Source organism: Emericellopsis atlantica (genome assembly GCF_019669845.1).
Source record: "Emericellopsis atlantica unplaced genomic scaffold F5Z01scaffold_5, whole genome shotgun sequence".
Taxonomy (NCBI): Eukaryota; Fungi; Ascomycota; class Sordariomycetes; order Hypocreales; family Bionectriaceae; genus Emericellopsis; species Emericellopsis atlantica.
Window position 1 is genome coordinate 1237 of NW_025764707.1, and position 22591 is coordinate 23827.

A 22591-nucleotide genomic window follows, 5' to 3' on the forward strand; every position below is an offset into this window, starting at 1 on the left:
TTGCGTCGATCACTGCCATTAGTCGACGATCTCCGCAACCGAGCTTGGTACGCGGAAGGTGTGCTTTCCGTGGAAGCAAGGGCCGGGTATTTCTTCAGACATGCTCGATCTACGGAGATGGGATGGCCCAATCTTCGATGGGCTGGATAGGCACGCCAGTTCGAATAATAGCCATCATCCTCCGTCATCCGCCTCTCGAGAATAGCCAGTGAATCGACGATGAGCCTCTCTGCGCTCACACGAAGCGGAGGCATCACTGGGATTCACGTCAAGGGGGTGAGACCATACTGCTCGATCCGGGAGTGGAAACGTGATCAACCACCAGGACGACGCCAGGAATCACCAACATTGTCCTGCTCGAGAACAACAACAGGGCGAGGCAAGCGAGCCAGCCAGCGAACCCGGCCAGCCATCCTGAGGAGCGAGCAACCACGTTGAAGTAGTTCCTCTGGCTACATCATTGGATCCACTTTTCGTCCGCGCCAGACGGCCATGACATCCCAGCTGCGACATTTTGGATCTCGATCCCGTGATAATGCCTTTTCTCTCCGGTAATTCTAATTGAGGCGAAAGGCAACGTTGAGAGCATGCGCATGTAGCAAGGGCAGGTAGGCACTATACTTGACCAGTGATCGAGATGATGCTCCTTGGAACAGGCTGTGTTTTGTACAACTGCTGTATTATACGTGAGATGCTGGCAAACATTGGAGCATATCCGGGCAGTGGTTCGGCGCAAAGCGCTCCCAGAGACAACGAACTTGAACTTTGAGATGGGGAACGGAGCGCCGTCTGGCATCTCCACGCCGGACATTAGGACTACCCCATGGTGTGCGCGCAGAATCCTGCCCATTGGCCGCGCAGGAGACCACGACGGACCCTGTCCCACGATTGCACATGATCTGGACCAACCGCTGCCCATCAGCGAGAATCGAGCTTTGGGTGCCATCATCGTAAATAACGGTCCATTTGCGCATTCCCTTTTCTAGCTTTACCATGCTTGCTCATGGAGCCTGCCTTGCCTCTTCACGCTCTAGCTCAATTGCCCATGGAACCTGTCACACGGCACCGATTCCATGGGAATCTCCCCTTTGCGCCTACATCGAGGTTTGAACGCTTGCTAGAACCACCCATCCGCTCCAGATGATACATACTACCGTTCAAGGTGAGGTGCATGCTCCGTAGCCATGCCGTTATTGTTGATCGATTCACCTAAGGTACGCACTTACACGGTAGGCGCGTTGGCCGTCCAGGCCACTCATTGTTGTTGAATTCTCCCTTTTTCCTCAATATGATAAGTGGTATCCGATCAAATCTCATCCAACAGTTTTTGATCGAGATGCATCTTTACCGACATGTATAGAGGCGAGTCGCCTTGATGAAAACCCCCAATTCTCGATCCAGGCACTGAGACACTCGTCATGGCCGTTGGTCCGGTGTGGCGCAGGGGTTACGGGCATTTTTTGAAGCTCTGGACGGGATTGTCGAACAGGTGGTGGTGCCCCCCTCCAAAGTTCCCATGCTGCGGCCATGGGATTTGCCCCGTTTGAGATGGTGAGAAAACGGTCCAACAGACCCTGTACGACTGGTCACCAGTCTCACGACAGCCGGTCAGGTCGCCTCGTGAGGGACAAGGGGGTTGGCATCACATCAAGCCATCGATACATTTCTGGTGATTTTCTGTGACATTTGACAGGGTGCCAGCTGCCTCGACCTGATACAACCAAAGTCCTGAGTGTGAGATGTAGGGTAGGTAAGATGGCATGGGTGACCCTACACCAGTCTAGTCTGGTCGACAGAGGTCCAGACTCTCAGGGACATGGCATTGTCGAAAGTCGAGCGCCACCGAATGCGGATCTTTGAGTACGTAGTTAATAAGCCAATCCGGCATTCAGCCTCCCTGCCAATCTTACAGCATCGAGCCAGATGAGGGTCTAGAAGACGTTGACTGTGGATACGGCCATTTGTCAGTATACAAGCACTAACGTCAATAAAGGTGACAATCGACATCGCAAGCACAAGGTACACTCAGGCATAGAGTTTCCCCGTCAGTCGCATACAGTAGGGGTGCATACGCGTGCATCTAGACCCAGCGTCTTGCAGATCCTATTGTCTTGACCACATAACTTACCTTAAGGTACTCTTCAGTTATATTAATTACAGGTATTGTGAATCACCTCCCACTCGGACGGGAAAGGAACAAAGAGTGTCGACCCCGCTCCCCACCACCCCTCAACCGTGACTGTGACTCGCCCAAGGGCAGACGAGCCAATTTGATCTAGACCGGGCATCCGACAAACCTCCATACCCGAAATATCGACATCTCTTAATTAGACTAGATCTTGCCTGTCCCTGACAGGACCCTGAGCTGTCAATCCTGCACAGCAGTGACAGCATCTTCACACCTCCTCTACCTATTCCTCCTTTAGCCCCGACGCAACGTCGCCATGACCGCACCGGAAGATGATCCCCAGCACCAGCAGCAGCAGGGCCAATCGAACGGCGAGGTTCGGAGTGAGGCCGATCTAGCACAGGTACGTTTTGAACGGTCCAGTCCTTCTTCCCGTCCCACGCCCATGTACTACTATCTATCCTGCTGCCATGAGGAACCGAAACATGGACCCCCCTTCTCATCCACCCCCGCGTTCCCCCTGGGGAAAGAAGGACAAAGAGACTTACAAACCCCCTGATGCTGACCTAGATCTCATTGTATAGGCATACAAGGAAATCATGCGGTATGTCTCTCTTGTGAAGCACTCAACCATTCGACCAAGCAGACCACTGCCTCACTGATATTGACGACCTTGCCCTACCCACCTGTCGTGACAATAACTCCCTGTCCTCACTGTCATACTCCATCTTCACATGCCACGCAAGACATCAATGTTGACGTGAACCACTTCTAGCGGGGAGCAAGCCGCGACTGCCATGGAGAACAACCTGAGTAACCTGGAGAGCAAGCTTGACGCCATACTCGCCGCCTTTGACGCGGCTGATGTCGAAAAGGCCACTGGCGAGAACAAGCAGTCCTCTGACGGCGCACGTGCCGGCATCGCCGACAAGAAAGAAGATGAACAGCCTTCAGGTTCAAGCAAAGAGACCAAGGCGGAGTGATATACGTCCACGATGGGCTGGCTGGCTTGCTTTGACCGGCAAGGGGTAGGACAAGGGGCGTTCCGGATTCATGTAGTATTGGGAAGCAGCAGCACACATCGTCAGATTCACCTAGTCCAGTGGTCGAGACACACAGCGTTCGTTGTATATAAAAAGCCTAGATCGACCATATTCAAGCATTCTTCCATGAGTGCAGAAAAAACGTTACAGAAAAACACCTTTCAACCAAAGACCGCACCAGTGATATCTCAGGATCGCTAAGAAATGGCCCTTTCCTGGGCTACCAATGCCGCTCCACACATATCTTGTGTGTTCACTCACACACGCCCCCCCCCCCAGCCTCTCCCGCCTGAATACTGCCTCATCGGCGAGCGACCGAAACGTCGCCGTGTGATCCTGCCCATCATCGAAGCCCATGTTGTGTAAAAACTGACGCAGTTCCCAAGATCAAAACCAACAGCGAATGACCGTTGCCCTCTCCCAAAACACCCAAAGAACAGACAGCAGATGCCTCCAACTTAGCTCGTCAGGCTGCGCATGTCCGTCAAATCGTGTCGTGATTTGTTGACAGGGTCAGTCTGGTTGGCCGAGAGGAGCGGAGGACTCTCCATCGCCGTGTTCGTCATGGGCTCCATGGTGCTGAAGGAGCGGTTCTCCAAGCTGGGCCGCAACAGCCCGTCGTTCGTTTTGCTGCTCGACGCCTTGGCGTCCGCCTTGAGCGCCAGCTCGCGTTCCCTGTTCTTCTCGAGCAGCGGGCCACCGAGCGTAGCGCACTTGAGAATCGTCTGGATGAGCTGGTTCTGCTGCAGCGGCTTGGACAGATACTCGTCCATCTGGGCTTGGATGCACTTCTCGCGATCACCCATCATGGCGTGCGCGGTCAGGGCGATGATGGGCGTCCGGTGTGACCCCATGCTGCGTTCGTATTCTCGGATCTTACCCGTAGCTTCGAAGCCGCCCTGCATTCACGTTAGCACAGTGTACTTTGACCAATACAGCACCGCGATGAACTTACCATGATAGGCATCTGAACATCCATCAAGATGACATCAAACTTCTTCTCCTTCACCGACTCCACGGCCTCCCAGCCGTTGCCCACGACCGTGACAACATGGTGGTACTTTTCGAGGATCTTGACAGCGAATTTCTGGTTGACCGTGTTGTCTTCCGCCAGCAAGATCTCGAATGATTTCGTATTGTCAGCAAGGGACGGGGTCGCCCTGTTCTCCAGAGCGGGAATCATGCCGTTGCCCAGGTCAATCAGCTTGCAGGGCGTCGTCATGTAGGATGTGATGCCTAGGTCGAGGCACGACTTGAGGCTGACGTGCACGACAGGAGCCATGAGCACAATGGGCAGGTACTTGAAGTCGTCCACCGACCTCAGACGCCTGGCCGTATCTATCGAGTCCACGAGAATGGCGTCGTATGGCAACTGACCGCCCGTCTTCGCCATGTGCTTGAGTTGCATGCTCATCTCAGAGTCCATCACAACAGGGATCAACCCGATGCGCTTGAGCATCTCCTTGATCTCCGCGCTTGTCCGCGACTGAGCCTTGTCGACGAAGAGTACCTGGTGCCCGCGATAAGGCTTAATTTGTCGCTCAAGCATTGAGGTATCATCGGAAGCCAGCTTCACCTTGCACGTGAAGTGGAATTGGCTGCCCTTCCCGGATTCGCTGATCACCCATAGGTCGCCTCCCATGAGGTTGACGAGACGCTTCGAGATGGACAGACCTAAGCCGGTACCACCAAACTTGCGTGTCATGGACCCGTCGGCCTGTTGGAACGTGTCGAAGATCAGGTCCAGCTTGTCCTTAGCTATGCCGATGCCTGTGTCTTCCACAATGAACTCGACCGAATAGTAGCCGACCTCGATCTGAGGCTGCTCTGCCCGCTCCTGGATGGTGAGGCTGACTTCGCCATGTTCCGTAAACTTGATGGCATTGCCGACGAGGTTGAGAATGATCTGGCGCAGTCGGAATGAATCACCAATCACGTGGTCCGGCACGGAACTGTCCACCTTGTAGGTGAGGTCGAGGAACTTCTCGTTCGCCTTGACTGTCAGAGTCTTGAGTGCGTTGAAGACGGTTCCGCGTAGTGTGTACGGGATTTCTTCAATCACCATTCGTCTGGCTTCAATCTTGGACAGGTCCAAAATATCATCGATGATCGTCAGGAGGCTGTTCGCAAGATTATTGACGATATTCAGCATCTCCCGCTGATACTGTGTCAAGTCGGTATCTAGAGTCAACTGGGTCATACCGATGATTCCGTTCATGGGCGTGCGGATCTCGTGGGACATATTCGCGAGGAATTCCGACTTGGTCTTGTTGGCCAGCTCGGCGGCTTCACGAGCCTGCGTATTCCTCTGAATACTGTCCCTGAGATTCGAAATCATCTGGTTGATTTTCCGTTTGAGCTCGTCCATCTCGCCCGACGCCTCAACGTCGACGAGCTTGGTAAAGTCCCCATCCGTGGCCAAGTTCGTAATGTCAGAAAAGGCTCGCACTTGTGTCGTCAAGTTGGCAGCCATGGTGTTGACATCAGTGGTAATCTCCTTCCACCGTCCATTGAGGCCAGCAATGTCAGCTTGTGCTCCCATCTTGCCGTCAACGCCCACATCCTTGGCGACCCTCTGCACTTCGTAGCAGAAGCTAGAGAGTCGACCGACCATGTTGTTGATGGTCTCCTTGAGGACCTGTATTTCTCCACTGGCTTGAACGTCGATCGTCTGACTCATGTCTCCGTTGGCAATGGCCTGTGTCACAGCAGAAATGCTGCGCACCTGGACGGTGAGATTCGACGCCATGGTATTGACGTTTTCGGTGAGATCTTTCCATTTGCCCTCCACATTTGCCACTTGAGCCTGGCCACCCAGCGTACCGTCGGTGCCGACTTCGCGGGCGACTTTGCTGACCTCGAACGCGAAAGTGCCGAGCCGGTCCACCATCTGGTTGATTGTGTTCTTCATCTCCAGAATCTCTCCCTTGACTTCAACTCCAATCTTCTTTGTGAGATCACCCTTGGCGACAGCTGTTGTGACCTTGGCGATCTCTCGCACTTGTGTGGTGAGGTTCATGGCCATGCCGTTGACGTTCTCCGTCAGATCCCTCCATGTGCCTTCGACGTCGTGGACAGTCGCTTGTCCGCCCAGACGACCTTCGGTGCCGACTTCTCGAGCAATCTTGGTAACTTCGCGGGCGAATTGCTGCAGTTGGTCTACCATGGAGTTGATGGTTGACTTGAGCTCAAAGATCTCGCCCCTGCAATCGGCCTGGACCTTTTGTGTGAGGTCGCCCTTGGCGACAGCTGTCGTGACCTTGATAATGTCACGCACTTGCGTTGTGAGGTTGTTGGCCATGGCGTTCACGTTGACAGTAAGGTCATTCCACATGCCTTGAACACCTCCAACGTCTGCCTGTCCTCCTAATATACCTTCCGTCCCGACATCTCTTGCAACACGTGTGACCTCAGAGGCAAAGGTTCGGAGCTGGTCCACCATGGTGTTGATTGTTTGCTGCAATTGTAGAATCTCACCGCGGGCGGGTCTTTCGATCTTCTTCGTCAGGTCTCCGTGGGCGACCGCGGTGGTCACTGAAGCAATTTCTCGGACTGGGTCGTTAGCATGATTGGAGGGCGTGAGAAGCATGGGTCATTTACCTTGGTCTGTCAGGTTTTGGGCCATGACGTTCACTGTACTCCAGTCAGACTGCCATCCGAGTCACTGTATATAGGAAGAATCTCACCATTGTCCGTCAATTCTTTCCAGGTTCCGTCGACGCCGCCAATGCGGGCCTGGCCACCAAGCAGACCTTCAGTACCGACCTCACGCGCGACGCGCGACACTTCGCTTGCGAATATCTGGAGCTGGTCCATCATGGCGTTGATTGTGCGCTTGAATGTAGTAATCTCGGGATCCATCTCCACGGTGTTCATTCGTACTTTCATGGTGAGATCACCACGAGCGACTGCGGTCACAATCTCGCCGATCTCTCGGAGAGCTTTCTGGAAAGCCTCGTTGGCCTTTTGATGCTTCCAGAGTTCTCTCTCCAGAGTGGCCACCCGCTCTTGCTCGAGCATTCTTAGGGCGTTTTCCTGTAGCTGCTTTTGTTCAAGCAATTGGGCATTGACACCAGCGAGCTCCTGGCGTTGGCTATCGAGAAGCTTCGACTGGTCATCAACGTGTTCCCGCAAGCCCTCAAGAGCCTCCTTTGTCAGCTGGCGGGGCATGAAGCCGGGACGGTCATGGCCTACATTGGGAAGTACTTTGGGCCGCGAGGATGTCGGGCGACTGCCCGACGGCGAAGCGCCCCCGTCATCGCCGAAGAGAGAGTCTGGACCTTCGTTTGGTGTTTCTGGAAAGGTGACAGCGGCTGCCGCCCGGCTCTCGAGCTCAGCGACTCGCAGTGAGAGCTTGTGCAACTCTACCTCGAGGTTGCGTTTGGCAGGAGTCTCGCGACCAGGGAGTTTGACGTCGCCACCCAGCTTTGAAGGAATGACTGACGGGGACTTGGGGTCGGCAGCCAAGGAGGCTATGAACTCGGCCGCCGTGGCGAGCGCTGCATCGTCGACCATCATGTTCTGATCTTACTCGCAGCAGACTGACGAGCCCTTAACCAGTGGCTCAGTCGAGTACTGGAAAGCACACTGTATGCGAAAAATGAATCGACGGTATTGCAATGCGAGCCGTGGGACACAGATGGCACCGATGCCGCGGTGGCAAGTCGAGTGCCGGTGATTTGGTCTGGGGTGGTCGAAGCAGAGGCGGGTTGTCGCGAAGTCAAGTGACCGAATGAGCTCAAGAGGCGATCAAGAACAGTGGAAAATCAGCGAAGCAGATGCAGCATTATTCGGCAAGACTCGAGAAGATGTGAGCAAATCGGCATGCGTCGAATGGAGCAAAGAGCGTCAGGCGACCGGATGTCTTAGCACATGCGAGGCGAAGGCGGATGGAGCGAGTTGATAGATAGCCCACCAACTGATCCAGGGGACACAGTACGAAAAGTGTCGGCAAAGGGGAGCGTCGTGTCGGTCGCTATGTCGTCGACTGAAGATAAACTCGCCGCGGGAAGCTTTCGTCTTCCCTTACCCTCTCGCGTGAAGAGGTCAAAGACAGATGGGAGAACGGGAGGCGAGATAGGTAAGGTAGCCTGGGAAAGAAAGGAAAAGTGATGAATACTTGGGATGGATGGGAGTGGAGTGGACTGTGCTGGGATGGATGGCACGGGGGGGCCTGACTGACTGACTGGGCTAAGGCCGGTACGGTGCAGTCGATGGAGTCGGGTGGGTGGCTACGACATGCAGCCCAATCAGAGGGCGCTGGCGCGGCAGCGAGGGTCGCTGTCTTGTGGGCGGGCCACTGGCACGGTCACTCCGGGGGGAATATACAGCTGGAGGGACAGGAGCCCGAGGTCGCGACAGGCAGACGGGACTGGAGGGCATAGCATATGCACTCATGCACTCGAATACGGTAGGTGGTGGAGTTCCCTATCAACATCACGTCCAAGTTCAGACGGGCTACTATCAGACAGTTGCAGTAGAGTATTTTACGCAGAGCGTTTATTAGGGGGTGAGGCGGCGAGAGCATGCTCTGCTGAGGGGTCAGCAGGACAAGGCTGTAGCATCCACGTCCAGTCACTCTGTATCGCTTGACCAGCGGCCAATGGCAAGTGTGCAAGCAGGGTCTTGGGTTGACGTCCTTTGAGGAATGCCTGGAGCAGACAGCTCGCATTCTTTATTCCGCATGTACGTAACGTGCATCCTCGGGAAGGAGGCTCGGCCGGTGGCTGAATTCCCATCAACAGGTGTGTAGGTCAAGAAAGGACTCGCGTCAGGGGACTTTGGCGCGGCGCAATAATTGAGGCTTGAATTGACGAGGGCACCATCACCTTTCTAGAAAAGTGGTCAGACCACAGACTGCTGTTTGTTCCAATCTGCTGAGAAGTACTTGGTAATAGAACTTCGTATTTCATCAGTACAGTGCCGACAGAACTGAACACCCGACGGTCATTTTTGTAAGTCCTGCCTGGGCAAACCACTGGCAACGCCTTGCTTTCGCAATAGATAGGGTCGGTCTATCGTGTTAACAGCAAGCTACGACCCTGAAATCGTACGAGGCCATCGATCGATTGCCCCATGCGTGGTGGTGTGCTCACTGTCAGGGTCCACCTGCATTTGCACGGCCTACGCCAAATGCAAGACGAATATCAGATTGGCCTTTTCAAGGCCGGATGATTCCATGTAGTATATAGTACGGTGCATTTCACAGTCACGAGTCGTTGCAGCAATCACGGTTGCTTTGCTGGGAGATGTAACGGGCGCCGAGGATCGTAGAAAACTGCGGATGTTTCGCAACGGCGAACAGCTGGAGCCAAGCATACGGAGTCGCAAAGCAGCATGTTTTGTGGCTTGGCCGCTTGGCTCGCTCACAACAGACCGCCGCAATCGCGCGCCAACCTACATACAAATAGTGGACGCTGGCCATACCTTTTCCTCCCTTTCTAGAAACCCATCCCCAACACGCCACGCCTCACTTTTGTGTAAAGCAGGGCGATGGCAACAACAAGTCACTGCAGTGAATGCATGTGCCAGTACACTCGTGGCCAGTGGTGCAACGCCTGTACCCGGGGGCGGATGTGGGGAAGTCCTAGGGCTCAATGGCAGCTTGCCGCACTGTGCATGAGGCGCCTTCCCTAAGATGGCGGCTCCTAGTGCTGTCACGGCCTTTGCGCTCCAGGTTGCGGCCGTGAACACGAGGTCCATGTCAACCTCGATTCCGATCCGACAAACCTGGCAACTTCTTCTTATTTCTACCATCCAGAAGCGGTGGACTTCGCGAACTATTCAAGGCCATTTCGCTGAGGCATTCAGGGCCGCCTCGCACCCTTCCTTCACCAAGTTTCCCCGCCCCGTCGTCCCTTGCTTGCAGACCCCAAGCTGGTCCCCGCTGGGCCTTGCGACTGGCGAATCACGACCGAACGCCTCAGAGTGATTAACTGCTCTCCTATCCGCCAACACTGTTCTGTCCGTATGTACTTAGTTAATTAATCAAACTACCGCCCATCAAATCCGCCGCACCTTCGCCGGGATTGGACTTGGCTGGCGCTGGCTCGCGCTAAGAGCGCCCGCCGAGTGATGCATTTGGGCGAGGAGCAACGAATCTAATCAGTGCCACAGACAATCATTACCCTGTAAGCGACAGATCTGCACTGTAGCAGCAAAGAGTGACCATAGATTGGTGGTCTGAGTTCCTCTTCTCCACGATCAGGATGTTTCAGAGGACTGACTCCACGAGACGACAGGAGCGCAAAGATGCTCTGGACCCCTTTTTTCGATACTATGGCACTTGTTCCAACGTCGAGATGCCAAACCGCAAGAATGACTAGTAGAACCATGGGATTCTAATTGTGGCATGCTTCCGTGCTGCATACGTAGACCTAGCCCGTTTTCCCAGCCATCCGCATCGGACATTTAGGGGACCATCAGTCGAGATGCTCTTGTTGAGCGCGGTCCACCAAGGGGATCCCCTGGGCAGCTAATTAGGCCCTGTCAGGCTAGCAGCCGAACAAGCCCCCAGTGACCGACGTCATTCTTGGCATTGACTTTCTTGAGGCTCCAATTGGACTAGCTCACCTCGGAGCTCTCGCGAGAGCCAATGGGCAATCGCTTTAGCGTGGTCCGTGCGCGCATCTCGGCAAAGGCCCCTGAACTCTGCGGTACGTACTCTGTGTCGCAAAGAACAATCCGCACCTCAAACCTCCTGTAGGCCTGTCTCTCGACCGAAGTCGCTCACGTCGTCAACTCCATCTCAAGCCAAGATCACAAAACGCGGCCCACACAAAACGAAACGCCACGTTCGACTTGTACCTCCTCACCGACGTCTCTTCCCCTTTTCTCGGGGACCCGCTACAGGATCATTCCTAGCCTCTAATTAGTCTCTCCCGCCGCCAAATAACGCCGCCAAGATGGACCCCTAAAAATTTCCGAGCAAATCGACGCTTCCCTCGGACAGTCAAGTCACTCACTTCCTTTGTCAGGATGCGCCTGTCTGGAAATACGTCGGGCTGTGGGCTCGGTCAGCAGATAACATGGATGCAACACCGCAACAGCTGCTCGGATCCAAAGATCCGGTGCCACATGGCTGGGTGTCTTGCAGCACACAATGTGGTGGCACAACCTGAGACTATGTTGGAATGCCCCTTGCTGCTGTGATCTGATGGCTGGGTCGGGGTAAGTGCTTCGTCTCTGCGTAGGTCCCTCACATATTAGACTCTGGCATTCGAAAAAGAAAAGTCGTCTTTGATCAATTCACAAACACGCCGCTATACGCATGAGGGTATCTGATGCCAATGCTTCCTCTGCCTTGACCCAATATAACATATAAATTCGAGACGTACAGCAGCATCCCAAGCAACACGCGCCTCAGACAGGCCTAATGCAGTCGCGTCTTTCCCCCCTTTATCTCCTCGGTAGACTGTTTCTTCCAGCGTTCCAGCCTTGATTCACACTGTTCTTGACAATCAACGCAGCTGCAGCCGTGGCAGCCTGCCTCTCCTTTTGTCGGTGGCGCTCCCGGAGATAGCCCGCGGCTTCAGGCCGCATACGCAGGATGCGTAAGATCATGTCGTCGCTCGGGTCGGCCTGCGCCTGTTGTCGTTTCGCCTCCTTGGCCTTGCGCATCGTGCCGAGGTTGCGGCTCATCATGATGCTCTTGCCGCGCCGAATCGTGCCCATGCTGGCAAACGCGCCCGCCGCCGCAAAGGACGGTCCCGCAGACATGCGTGTGGATGGTGCCGCGTGCGGTGTCGTGGATGGCTGCTGTAGGAGAGCCTGCTGGGCACGCTTGGCGGTGGCAGCGGCCATGCGCTCGGACTCGGCGATGAGATTGTTGGTGTCTTCAAAGTAGAAAAAGTTCAACGAGGCAAGCTCGTGCCACTTAGGCGACTTGAGCACCTCGCTTGGCACACCCATCTGCTCGCCCGTCTCCGCATCACGCGCGTTGAAAAAGTCAAACAGCATCTGTAGCCAGTAAAAGACCACATCGACCTCGCGACGTGACAGAGGTTTCTGCGCCGATGGCTTCTCCGACAGCGGTGGCACCAGAAGGTTCTCAATGGTCATGAGGACTTCCTTCCACAGGCGTGTCATGACAGCCACCATGGTGGCGTCGGTGAGGGTCTGCTTCATAATGGCGAAGTTCTCGTCAAAGTACTCGAGCAGGGGGGCAAGTACCGCCTCCTTCTGCGCATTGGTTACTGCAGTGGGCATTGTAGACGTGCGCTTCTTCCAGAGACCAGTCATTGTAGCACCTAGGCCGCCAATGCCGAGCAAGTTGCGAAGCGTCTCGTGCGACAAAGTTGCGCTGATCTGGCTCGTGAGCTGCACATGGTTAGCTCTTGCTTGCTTGGAACTAAACAGATCAAGGGACGGCTTACTTTGTCTGTGATCTTGCGCACCATGTCTCGCTCCGTTCGCTTTAGATGCCTGAATGCTTTGCCAAAGTGGAACTGGATATCGTCACGCTCTCCTTCCATGCTCACGCGGATCAATAGTCGGCCTTGCGAGTCCAGGTCGAGCCAGAACTCGCGAGGCAAGTAATCGCCAAAGTGCGCCGGATCGAGCTTGACGGAGGTTCTGCCAACATAATCATGATCGCCAAAGGTGTCATAGTCCCAGATCGTCGCGATCATGTTGACGGCGCCTTGCACCGTCACCTCGAAAGACTCGTCCCACCGCGGATTCAGGTTGCGGTGGATCACACGCGTCTTGTGCAGGCGCTTTTGATACTCATCGCCAAAGACAACATAGGGGTCACTAAACCCATTCGCGTCGCAGGATTTGAGATCTTCTGCCTCGATGACTTTGATGGTGAAGGTGTACTTGTTCGGTTTCTTCGAACGCTTTCTGCTGGGCCCTTCGTACTTGGCGATCACCGCCGCGCACCCGTCTGGGTTCATCTTCTTGTCGAGCCTGTCAAACTCCTGCATCGCGTACTCGATGTTGTTGAGTTTCACGAATGACTAGATTGTCAGTCAGTATGCCAGTCTTGCGTGCATGTCCCTAGGCGCCTACCTCGGGATAGAAATGAAAAGGCTCCATCTTCTCCTTGTTGCTCCATGCATCTTTTGCATATTGCATCCACTTCTCCTGGGTCGACCGTTGCGCAGCCGCGAGCTCTTCGACCGATGGCCGGTCCATCTCCTTGGCGAACCGCTGCTCGACGATCTCGCAGTATCGGCCTATGCCCGTAGAGAAGGCCCTGGCCAGAGCTGTCATGAACCGCGCATGGTGCTCCTCGTTGTTCCACTCGAGTGCAAAGACCTCCTGTAGTGTCTGGTTGAAGAACATGAACAGGTCAATGATAGAAACACTATGCCGCTCACTGTCTGTTGGTATGTTCTCAGCGTGTTGGATGCGGACCTGGAATTGGTCTTGCTTGATCGCCGATTCGACAAAGTCCTCCATACGCCCTTCCGCGATGCGAATCCAGCGCCACACAAAGCCGACCAGCAGCTCCTCAATGTCGAAGGCAAAGGGCTGCTCTTCGAGCTCACTCCGGTGGATACGACGGATTGCCACGAGTTCCCGGTAGAGCTCGAACCCGTCCTGAATGTCAATCTCGGCACCCTCGTCCTGCACGGTCTGCATGATGGCTTCGATGATGGCCTTGGCATCTCCCTCGAAACTGGGGAATACTTCGTCGACCAGGGTGTAGAATGGGTCGACGCCCATGATCTCCGGCATGTTCTTGTATCTCTTCTTGATTCGGTCGCACAGCTTGGTGACGGACTTGCCCAACTTGACGACGTGTCCGAATTCCCAGTCTTCTTTGTACTGGGGGATCTCTTCCTCCATATACCGACGGTACGCCGCAACCGCCCGTTCGCGAAGACCTTGGGACAGATGCTCAGTAAATTCAGCTGCCACATGCTGCTTGACGGTGAAAACTGGATCAGTCGTGATATGGTTCTCCAAGATGAACATGACGGGTCCAATGTTCGGTGGCCTGGCATCGTAACACTGCTCCATAAGATTATACAACTCCCGCAGCAGTGCCTCATGCAGCAACTGCAGAGTCTGCTGGTACAGCACGAAATCTTGCATCGGCCATCGTGTATGGTCAATCTCGGTCAGCGGCAGGGCAAAATTTTGTATGTGCGGATGCTTCTTCAGCTCCGGCTGCGGGCCTTTGACGCAGTCAAAGACTGTGTCCAATTCTTCCGCCACAATTTCCTGGTCCAAAAACTTTCGCCCAGCTACCTCCAAGAGAGCAATCAGCCTCGATGGTTGCGGGATCCGCCATCGTACCGCCAATTCCGCAAGCAGCTCAAGTGACTGTTTAGATAGAGGCTGATAATCCACCTCAGGATCTGCATGGATCTGATCAAAGGTCATGGCATGCTGGAGGATATACTTGTAGAAGGCTCGTGGCTCCGGAGGAATGAACGTGTATAAAGCCTCTCCGACGGTGCGAATACTACCAGTGTCCCCTATGGACAGAGAGCTAATACTGAGGTGCGGATCATACGCTGCACCGGTGTCTGCGGAGCTGGAGAGGGCTCGACTGAGATCCGCGTAGGCTTGATCACCAGTGAACATGGACTGCGGCCGGTTGGGCAGTGGACGTTCTGAGGGCGCTGTCGAGGTCTTGGCCAGGAGCGGCTTGGCTGTGAGGATATCGAGCATCATCTGCGAGAGATGTGGTGCCTCTGCTTTTTTCCACTCCTCGAAAGCCTCGTCCACATCGAAGTCCTGGCTCCGGAGCGCCCCCGGGAGATTCGAGTTGAGACGATGCTGATAGCTCTTTAGATCCTTCAGCGCGGCTTCCTCGGTCCAAGTCTGCTTATTCTCGTCGATCTCAGCCTGCACCTCCGAGAAACTCAGTCCAAAAATACTGGCGACCACGTGAACCAGGGGCATGTCCTTGACGTCGTAGCTCAGGGGTACAACCACCTCTATGGTTGATCCGTGGCCGTCTGTGCCGTTGCCCACCAAGTTCTGGTCGTTTGTGAGGAGCTTGTTCTCCAACGTCTTCATCCTCGCAACCAGCTCCGGGCGATCACGGTCGTGCCCTGAAGTCCGCAAGACGTCGATAGCCATCCGCACAAAGAGTGCAAGGTGGCGGTCGGGTAGAAGTTTCCACGAGTCGTCGTCGGGGGCTCTGCCCCTTTGTGCTGCCTTGGTTGCCTGTGAGTAGAAGATGAGCATCAGGGGCTCAAACTTCCTCTCCTTGTCGATAGTTTTGCGGAAGCTCCGCTCGGAAAATGCCGTGTACGCTTCAGCAAAGCTCCGCTTCACAGCCGCATCGTCGTAGCCTGGTAGAGTTTCCAGCCCTCGCAGGATCTTCCCGACGCGATCCAAGAGTGGTCCGGCAAAGTTGTGCGGCAACTTGGCCATGCCCCCCGAACCATATTCCTGGACAAGCTGTCCCACACTTGTTTGCGATCGCGGCGTTGATTTGGGATTGCTGACATATTGCTTCCGCTTAGCTTTGGGCTGGAGAAGGTAGTGAAGAAAAGCCGTGCGCAAAGCAAAGCTTCGCGCTTCCTCGTGCTCGACATTGACGGTGTGCGCTCGCGAACCCGGCCGCGGCTCGCCTAGGTCCCTGCTCTGATTGACAGGCTTCCGACTGGGACGGCGTGACTGTCTCGAGGCGGTTGACATTGTCGTATAGCGGTCGCGCTAGGTCGTGCTCGACGCTGGGCTTCGTAGGTGAGATAGTGCCCAAGTGCAATGGGGCGAACGGATGCGCTTCACAGCATGCTACCACGACGCTGGCGGGGTGCCGGCGTACGGGCCTGTTCTCCTGATCGAGTCGAGTTGGTGCAAATGAAAAAACGAGTCACTTGAAGGAGCGTTTGATTGAAGACAGTATCTGGATGATGCGTGGTGGCCTGCCTGAACGCCTGCGGCAACACGAGAAGGACTGGATTGGACCCTGGAAGTTCCCAAAGGAACTGGAGGTTGCTGCCCAGCCCAGGGCATGCTGGTGGACTGGAGGTCAGGACAGGTCCACACCGCGGCAAAACGTCATACACGCCAACGAAGGGGGTCGGCCAGTGCCACCTCGGCCGCTCCCTTCAGCCCTTTTGCAAAACAGCTACCGTAGCGCATTGCTCATTAGCTTAGCTTGGTGTGAATGTGATGAGGATCGAATACATTCAGCCATTTTGCAAGCGACATTGTTGAATCATACAACTTTCGCCTCGCAAGACTGCATCTCTTGCTGAAGTATTGGCTGCGACGCATTCCTCAAGGGCTTGGCGATATCTCAGGATCAATACCCTTTGTTGGCTCCTACAATGGTTTATACTGGTCGATCAAGCTCCGGGATCAACAAGTCAATCCCTTTACGAGCAATTAATGAGAGCGATAATGCGACGTAATTACATCCATAATTCAGATACTTCACAGCCGACTTGCTTTCTTCAATCCAACAACCTATTATTTGGGGCTCCCTTTATTTTATCTCGACTGAATCTCAACTAGATCAAAGAGGCTGAACATTGATATCTGATCACCAGACGCAGTTCGCCTGTACGGATAGCCGCCGCGACTCTCCAGGGACGCACAGAGCGTTTCAAGACTGTTCCAGGACTTTGTGTTAGACGCGACGATGCCACAAGTGCGCGTGTCTCTTGACAGTGTGATCAATCTGCTGATGATCAAAACGCGCGGACATGATCACAGGGACTGCCAGACTCGCGTGCGAATGACACAGCCATTCTATTTCTGCTTTGGGAGGATTGTCATGTGAATTGATGCAGGGGCATTGTGTCGGACGTTCCATTTCGGTTTGGAGAAGCCTGCCAAGGACCACTGGCGGACGCATCCCAGTCTTTGTGTTGAAACTTGAAGCTGCTACCACTTGGCCGGCTATAATTAATAAATTCGGAGCTTACAGTTGTTTGCCCAAAGTCGTAATACTGCTTGTAAATAACAGATCCGCGTTTATATTGGGCCATTGGACGGACGTAGTTGCACCTCGAGGCCCTGTCGACGCCTTCGTCACAGTGGTGGCTGGGGCACTTGTCGAAATGAAGGATGTGGCCACCAACCGACATAGCTGGGCGGACTGCGCCTAAAATTCCCTTACTTCGCGTTCTTTGAGTTAAGGTACCTCACTTACCAGGTACTTTACGTTGTAGTGTTCTGATGACTGGATCATCTGGAAGAGGTAGCCGGGGAGGTACCTGCCTAGCGTAGTGACTGGACTAAGAGTGCACCAGCGGCCTCAAATCCAGTCTTCACCGGCCACTTGCCTTACTAACGGACGTTGTAGAACAGGCCTTCCTGACCAAAGCTACCCGTATGCACTTGCCAAAACATTTCAATTACTTTACCTGGTTAGCAAGTGCAAGTAAAGTAAAGTACCTGGTAAGGTAAACCTGCCCAGCACTTACCTGACCTTCAATTTATCAGTGCTCAGAAGGCTGTGCGGGCGGAGAATGGGCCATCATTGACTGCGGGCTGGAGGCAGCCGCCCCAGCACCATCAGAGGTTGACGCCAGCTAGCCCAGGCATACTTTTGATTGAGAACGTTATTAGCAGTTCACCTCCATTCGTTTCACTCCATCTCCCCAATCTCAGGCTCTCAGCATCCCGCCAACCACTTAACTTATCGCGGATTCCCCATCTGCGAGACACTCGTTTATTTCGGAAGCATTCGAGTCGAATCGTAGCAGCATTTACGGATACCCCTGCTCCATCCCTGGCCCTGCTCGGCGGACCATCTTCCACCGAATGACGGCGTTCGGTTACCCTCCATCCTCCCACACGGCCGACGAGCTGCGATTGAGCCCCGCGCTGCGACTGTAACTCGCTCTCCAGCAATTATCGCCTACCGTCCGTCGCCTTTGACCTCGAACTGGCCTTGGCTGGCTTCCGTCCCCCGATCCGATCCCCAGACAACAACAGACTCGCTCTGTCCACCCCTCTTTGTTGTCCCGACGAGGCTTCCCCCAAGCCGTTTTCGAATCGCAGCACCCTTCTCCTCGCCTGCCGTCGCTGCGCGGCCTCTCGCGCGATGGGCATTGTTAGCAGCAGGCCCGAAGACGGGCCCTCTCTGTATCTGAGAGACCAGAACCGGCGTATGTTGAAAGCGCAAAGCGCCTAAGCGTCTTTGTCGACATGCTCAGAAGCTGACCACATCCCTGCTGTAGTTTCGATCACGTCTCTCGTTGTCACAAGCCCGCGCAAGCGATCATCTATTAGCGTCGCTCCCAATGCCTTCCCCGCCACGAGGCTCTCCGTCTCCCAACTTACTGGCGATGGCGCGCCTGTTGAGTTTGTTCAGGTTAGTGGTTGGAGCAGGTTTGGCTTGAGAAACTGGGACTGATGCTGTGTAGGACCCGGAGACACCTGCCACTGGAGGCCCGCCTGGCTTCCTGCTCAAGCTCACCAACGACGACGAGCTCATCTTCACATTCACATTTGTAATGCGCCAGTCACAGTCGGCCGTGCAGCCTGGGTCGATGCCTACGGATCCCCAGCCTTCAGCAACCGACACGAGCGTATCTGGTCTGACATTCGTCTACGGCTCCAGCCCTCGAGAAGTCGAGAATCTCGTCACACGAGAATTTCAAGCCGACCCCAATCTACACAAGAACGCCAACGTCGAACTAGTGGGCGATTATACCACCAACGGGAGCCCTTCAGTATCATTCGAGTGGACGTGGAAGTGGAAACCGCCCAGAACAACAGAAGATAGAGGAGGGGGTTGGAGAAACTTTTGCAGTGTGAGTTCTGAAAAGGGTGTTCGTAGGATGCTCACGGAGTGCTGACTGGATTACAGTTTGTGGAGTATGACTCTCGTGCTCACAGACTGCTTGCTCTTGCAAGCTTCTCCTACTTTGTCGCCGGTATGTTCAGAGCTGTGCGCTTTCCGGGCTGGCTTGGATTGAACTGACAAACTGCAGCACCACTACCCATGTTGAGCCAACCGACTTCTCCCTTACCGTTCGCGCTGTCCTCTCCGCCGAGGATCCGAGTCGCCTCGGCGCATTCAGTCGACTCTCGTTTGACTGGCGAGATAGCGGACGAGCCAGTGTCGCCGCTGGTCGGCGCCCACGATCATAGTTTGATGCTCCCCACATTCGCTGCAGGTGCAGCAAAGGAACCTGTGAAAGTAGACGTCCCATGTCCCAAACCAGGCGACGACATGGCTGTGGGAGACGACGGGCCTGTCTTCCGTGCGACCCTCAAAGCTCTCGAGCAAAAGAATGGAAATCTGCGTCTGCAGATGAAAAAGGTACTGAAAAGGGCGGAACAGGCGCATTACGCGCAGACCGAGGCAAACGACGCTCTTGCCGCCTTCATCGACGCTTTACGCGAAGCCTCCGCCACGAACGCCAATGCTGTGCAACCAGCTGTTGAGCACTACTTTGACAAGATTGCGCGGGAGATTCTCTCATACCAGCGCTCGAACAACAATAACCTCCAAAGAATCATTATCGATCCCATGACAAAGCTTTACCAGGTCGATATCAAGCAGGCGGAGGCAAAGCGTCGCGAATTCGATGAAGAGAGCAAAGACTATTACAGTTACATGTCGCGCTATCTAGGTCAGCGTCAGGACTCGGTCAAGGCTAAGAAACTCGCCGACAGTGACTCGAAATATCAGAGCAAGCGACGGACGTTTGAACTCAAGCGCTTCGATTACTCCAGCTTCATGCAGGATCTTCACGGGGGACGAAAAGAGCAAGAAGTGCTCTCTCATCTCACCAAATACGCCGACTCTCAGTCCAAGGGTTTCTTGGATGCTGCCAAAAAGGTGGAGGCCCTCCTACCAGAGCTCGAGGCATTGTCGAGCGAAGTCATGGACGCAGACAAGGAGTACCAGTACCAAAGGCGCGAGCGCGAAGAGAAACGCCGTCTGCTAGAAAAGGGAAACACTCCTTATCTGGAGCCGTCTGAAGCCACGACATCCAACACCTACCCGATCCCGACTGCGGCGAATGGTACGTCCCACCAGAACAGTGGTAACACCAGTACTTCGGACACAGAGCTGGGTCGCGCAGACAGCACTGGCTCACAATTGAGGAGCGTGCCCGCTGGTGGCCTTAATCATCCCGGCGATACTTATGGAGCAGAGTTGTCAAGGTCACCTGGAAGTTTGGGCCAGGGCGCGACGTCGGGCTCTAAATTCAAGGGGATACGCGACCTCGAGGAGCGCCACGAGAGCTCCAACGCGGGCGTCACTCAACGCAAGGAAGGACTTCTCTGGGCGCTTGGACGTCCGAGCGGCCATGTTGACCCTCGCAGTCTTAGTGGACAAGGCTGGCATAAGTGAGTGAATCTATCAAGATCTAATCTGGCCACCATGCTGACAAGTTATGCAGGTTCTGGATTGTCCTCGATCAGGGTAAGCTTTCGGAGTACAGTAATTGGAAGCAAAGGCTGGATCTGCATACCGAGCCAATTGACCTTCGCATGGCATCCGTCCGCGAAGCACGGAACCAGGAGAGAAGGTTCTGCTTCGAAGTCATTACCCCAAACTCAAAGCGCGTCTACCAAGCCACATCGGAAGAGGACATGAACACCTGGATTGTGTCCATCAACAATGCCCTCCAGAGCGCAATGGAAGGTCGAGGCTACCCTGATAAACCAGGAAGCGGCGGCAAATCTGGGGCCGAGTCGTCACTGAGGCGGGACATTGGTTCTGTCCTTACGGGCAAGTCACAATCGCTCAGTCACGGTCATCACCATGGGCACCACCAGCACTCGAGCTCAAGCAGCGGAATGCCTGTACGCAGAACCACAGTCGGTGCTAGACCGCAGGCAGTGCGAACCACAAGCTCTGGCTACGAGGAGACCCCCGACAGGCTGCTGAAGATGGTCCGCGACTGCGATCAGGGCAACACGTGGTGCGCCGACTGCGGATCTGGGTCCAAGGTCGAGTGGGTTTCCATCAACCTCGGCATCATCCTGTGCATCGAGTGCAGCGGCATTCATCGGTCGTTGGGGACGCACATCAGCAAGGTTCGGTCTTTGACCCTGGACATCAAGTCGTTCACCGTCGATATTGTCGAGCTGTTGCTACTGATTGGCAACCGCGTGTCGAACATGGTCTGGGAAGCCAAGCTCGATCAGTCTCAGAAGCCCACAGCGCAGGCGACGCGCGAGCAACGCTTGCGATTTATCACGTCCAAGTATGTCGACCGGGCATACGTCGAGCCGATTTCATCAACCTTGTCACGGTACGGGACGCCGGACGAGACACTTTTGGCCGCCATCAAGAAGAACGAGATTCAGCAGGTGCTGTACGCCCTGGCCTTGAGGGCCAATCCCAACGTCGTGGATAAGATGAGAGGGACGCATGCTGTATTCCTGGCACTGGCCGCAGCAGATCCAGCCTCTCCTTCGCCAACGGCACCGCAGAGCACTGCCGACGCCGACTCCAACAAGGTGGTGCCGTTCCCGGTCGCCGAGATGCTCACGCAAAACGGAGCAGAGATTCCGGCGACAATGCCAGCCTTCCCGCTCGGCCGCCATGCGCAGCTGTACATTGACCAGAAGAGGGGCAAGTCTATCGGTGGTCCTCAGGACGCAGTCCCGACACTGCCTCCTAATGTGAGCGCAAATGAGAGGCTGCAGCGGGAAAAGGACATACGCCTGGCCAAGCGGGTGAGCGCTGGTGGGAGGCTCGCCAAGTCACCCATTCCGGAGAGATAGGAGTCTAGATTCTGGGAACGACTGGCTGCGCTCGGCCTGTGTTACCATCGTTGGGAACTATCGAGCACGACAGGCGACCCTTCATTGGGCGGACATGATTTTGAGCGTTCCGAAGAACGTATACGTTTCAACGCGCACAGGCATAGCTATTGACTGGTCTTGAGGTCCAGGGGCGTTCCGGATTATGAGACTTGAGCGTTTTCGCGAGTTATATCTGGCAACCGTCAAGACATTACAGCACATGAGTATTTAATCGGGTATGGCGACAGTGTTACCAGCCAGTCCAGCTGGGGGAAGGTTGGAAAGAGGCTACGGGCACCATGATGCTGTTTGATAGTAGTGACTGTATGGATAGGATTAATGATAATGCCGACGAAATATCGTTGGTAGTCTAATAGACTTGTCAGAGTCATCGGGTCACGCTGCCAAGCTTGAAGCCGCTGTATGATCATTCATGTGGCGGACGTGACTGGAGCACGCTAGGTCGCCGGACAGGTGACTAATGGCAGTCCATGTCGTGACGGAGTGCTCTTGACTGTGTACTAGACCCTAGATCAGCGTTCAATATTTCTGGGCCCGCCCATGGTGACCCTTTTTCTGTAGATCGAGATGCCGAAAGGGCCATCTGCCTTTGATGGAGGACAGATGAGGTTGGAACGTGGTGCGACGAATGAGCAGCTTGACGGAAAGGGACCGCGAATGATCTGTGTTGCCCCCAATGACGAGACCAACCGCAATCCCTCTGGCCCCTGGGACTTGTTGCGAAGATGAGAGAGCCACAAGGCTGACAACTTGATGGAGTGACGGA

General features: G+C 54.8%; 4 protein-coding genes across 4 annotated transcripts; 2 read left to right on the plus strand and 2 right to left on the minus strand.

The window, feature by feature from the left end:
- The first annotated feature begins 2226 nt into the window (after positions 1-2226).
- Positions 2227-3213, plus strand: F5Z01DRAFT_441398 (uncharacterized protein). The gene is made up of 3 exons (XM_046259780.1): positions 2227-2531; positions 2713-2732; positions 2904-3213. The coding sequence occupies exons 1-3, from the start codon at positions 2445-2447 to the stop codon at positions 3109-3111; spliced, it is 315 nt and encodes a 104-aa protein (XP_046120860.1). The 5' UTR covers positions 2227-2444; the 3' UTR covers positions 3112-3213.
- Positions 3214-3629: 416 nt separating this feature from the next.
- F5Z01DRAFT_633710 (histidine kinase 1) lies at positions 3630-7686 on the minus strand (the record flags this gene model as incomplete). The annotated part of the gene is made up of 4 exons (XM_046261979.1): positions 3630-4070; positions 4127-6723; positions 6772-6804; positions 6858-7686. The coding sequence occupies 4 exons, from the start codon at positions 7684-7686 to the stop codon at positions 3630-3632; spliced, it is 3900 nt and encodes a 1299-aa protein (XP_046120861.1).
- Positions 7687-11568: 3882 nt separating this feature from the next.
- F5Z01DRAFT_633711 (C2 domain-containing protein) lies at positions 11569-15774 on the minus strand (the record flags this gene model as incomplete). The annotated part of the gene is made up of 3 exons (XM_046261980.1): positions 11569-12489; positions 12546-13130; positions 13183-15774. 3 exons carry the CDS (start codon positions 15772-15774, stop codon positions 11569-11571), a joined length of 4098 nt encoding a protein of 1365 aa, XP_046120862.1.
- Positions 15775-17664: 1890 nt separating this feature from the next.
- On the plus strand, positions 17665-22184 carry F5Z01DRAFT_647121 (uncharacterized protein). Its single transcript, XM_046262957.1, has 6 exons — positions 17665-18200; positions 18273-18406; positions 18459-18848; positions 18905-18971; positions 19029-20397; positions 20451-22184. Exons 1-6 carry the CDS (start codon positions 18137-18139, stop codon positions 21781-21783), a joined length of 3357 nt encoding a protein of 1118 aa, XP_046120863.1. The 5' UTR covers positions 17665-18136; the 3' UTR covers positions 21784-22184.
- Positions 22185-22591: the final 407 nt, after the last annotated feature.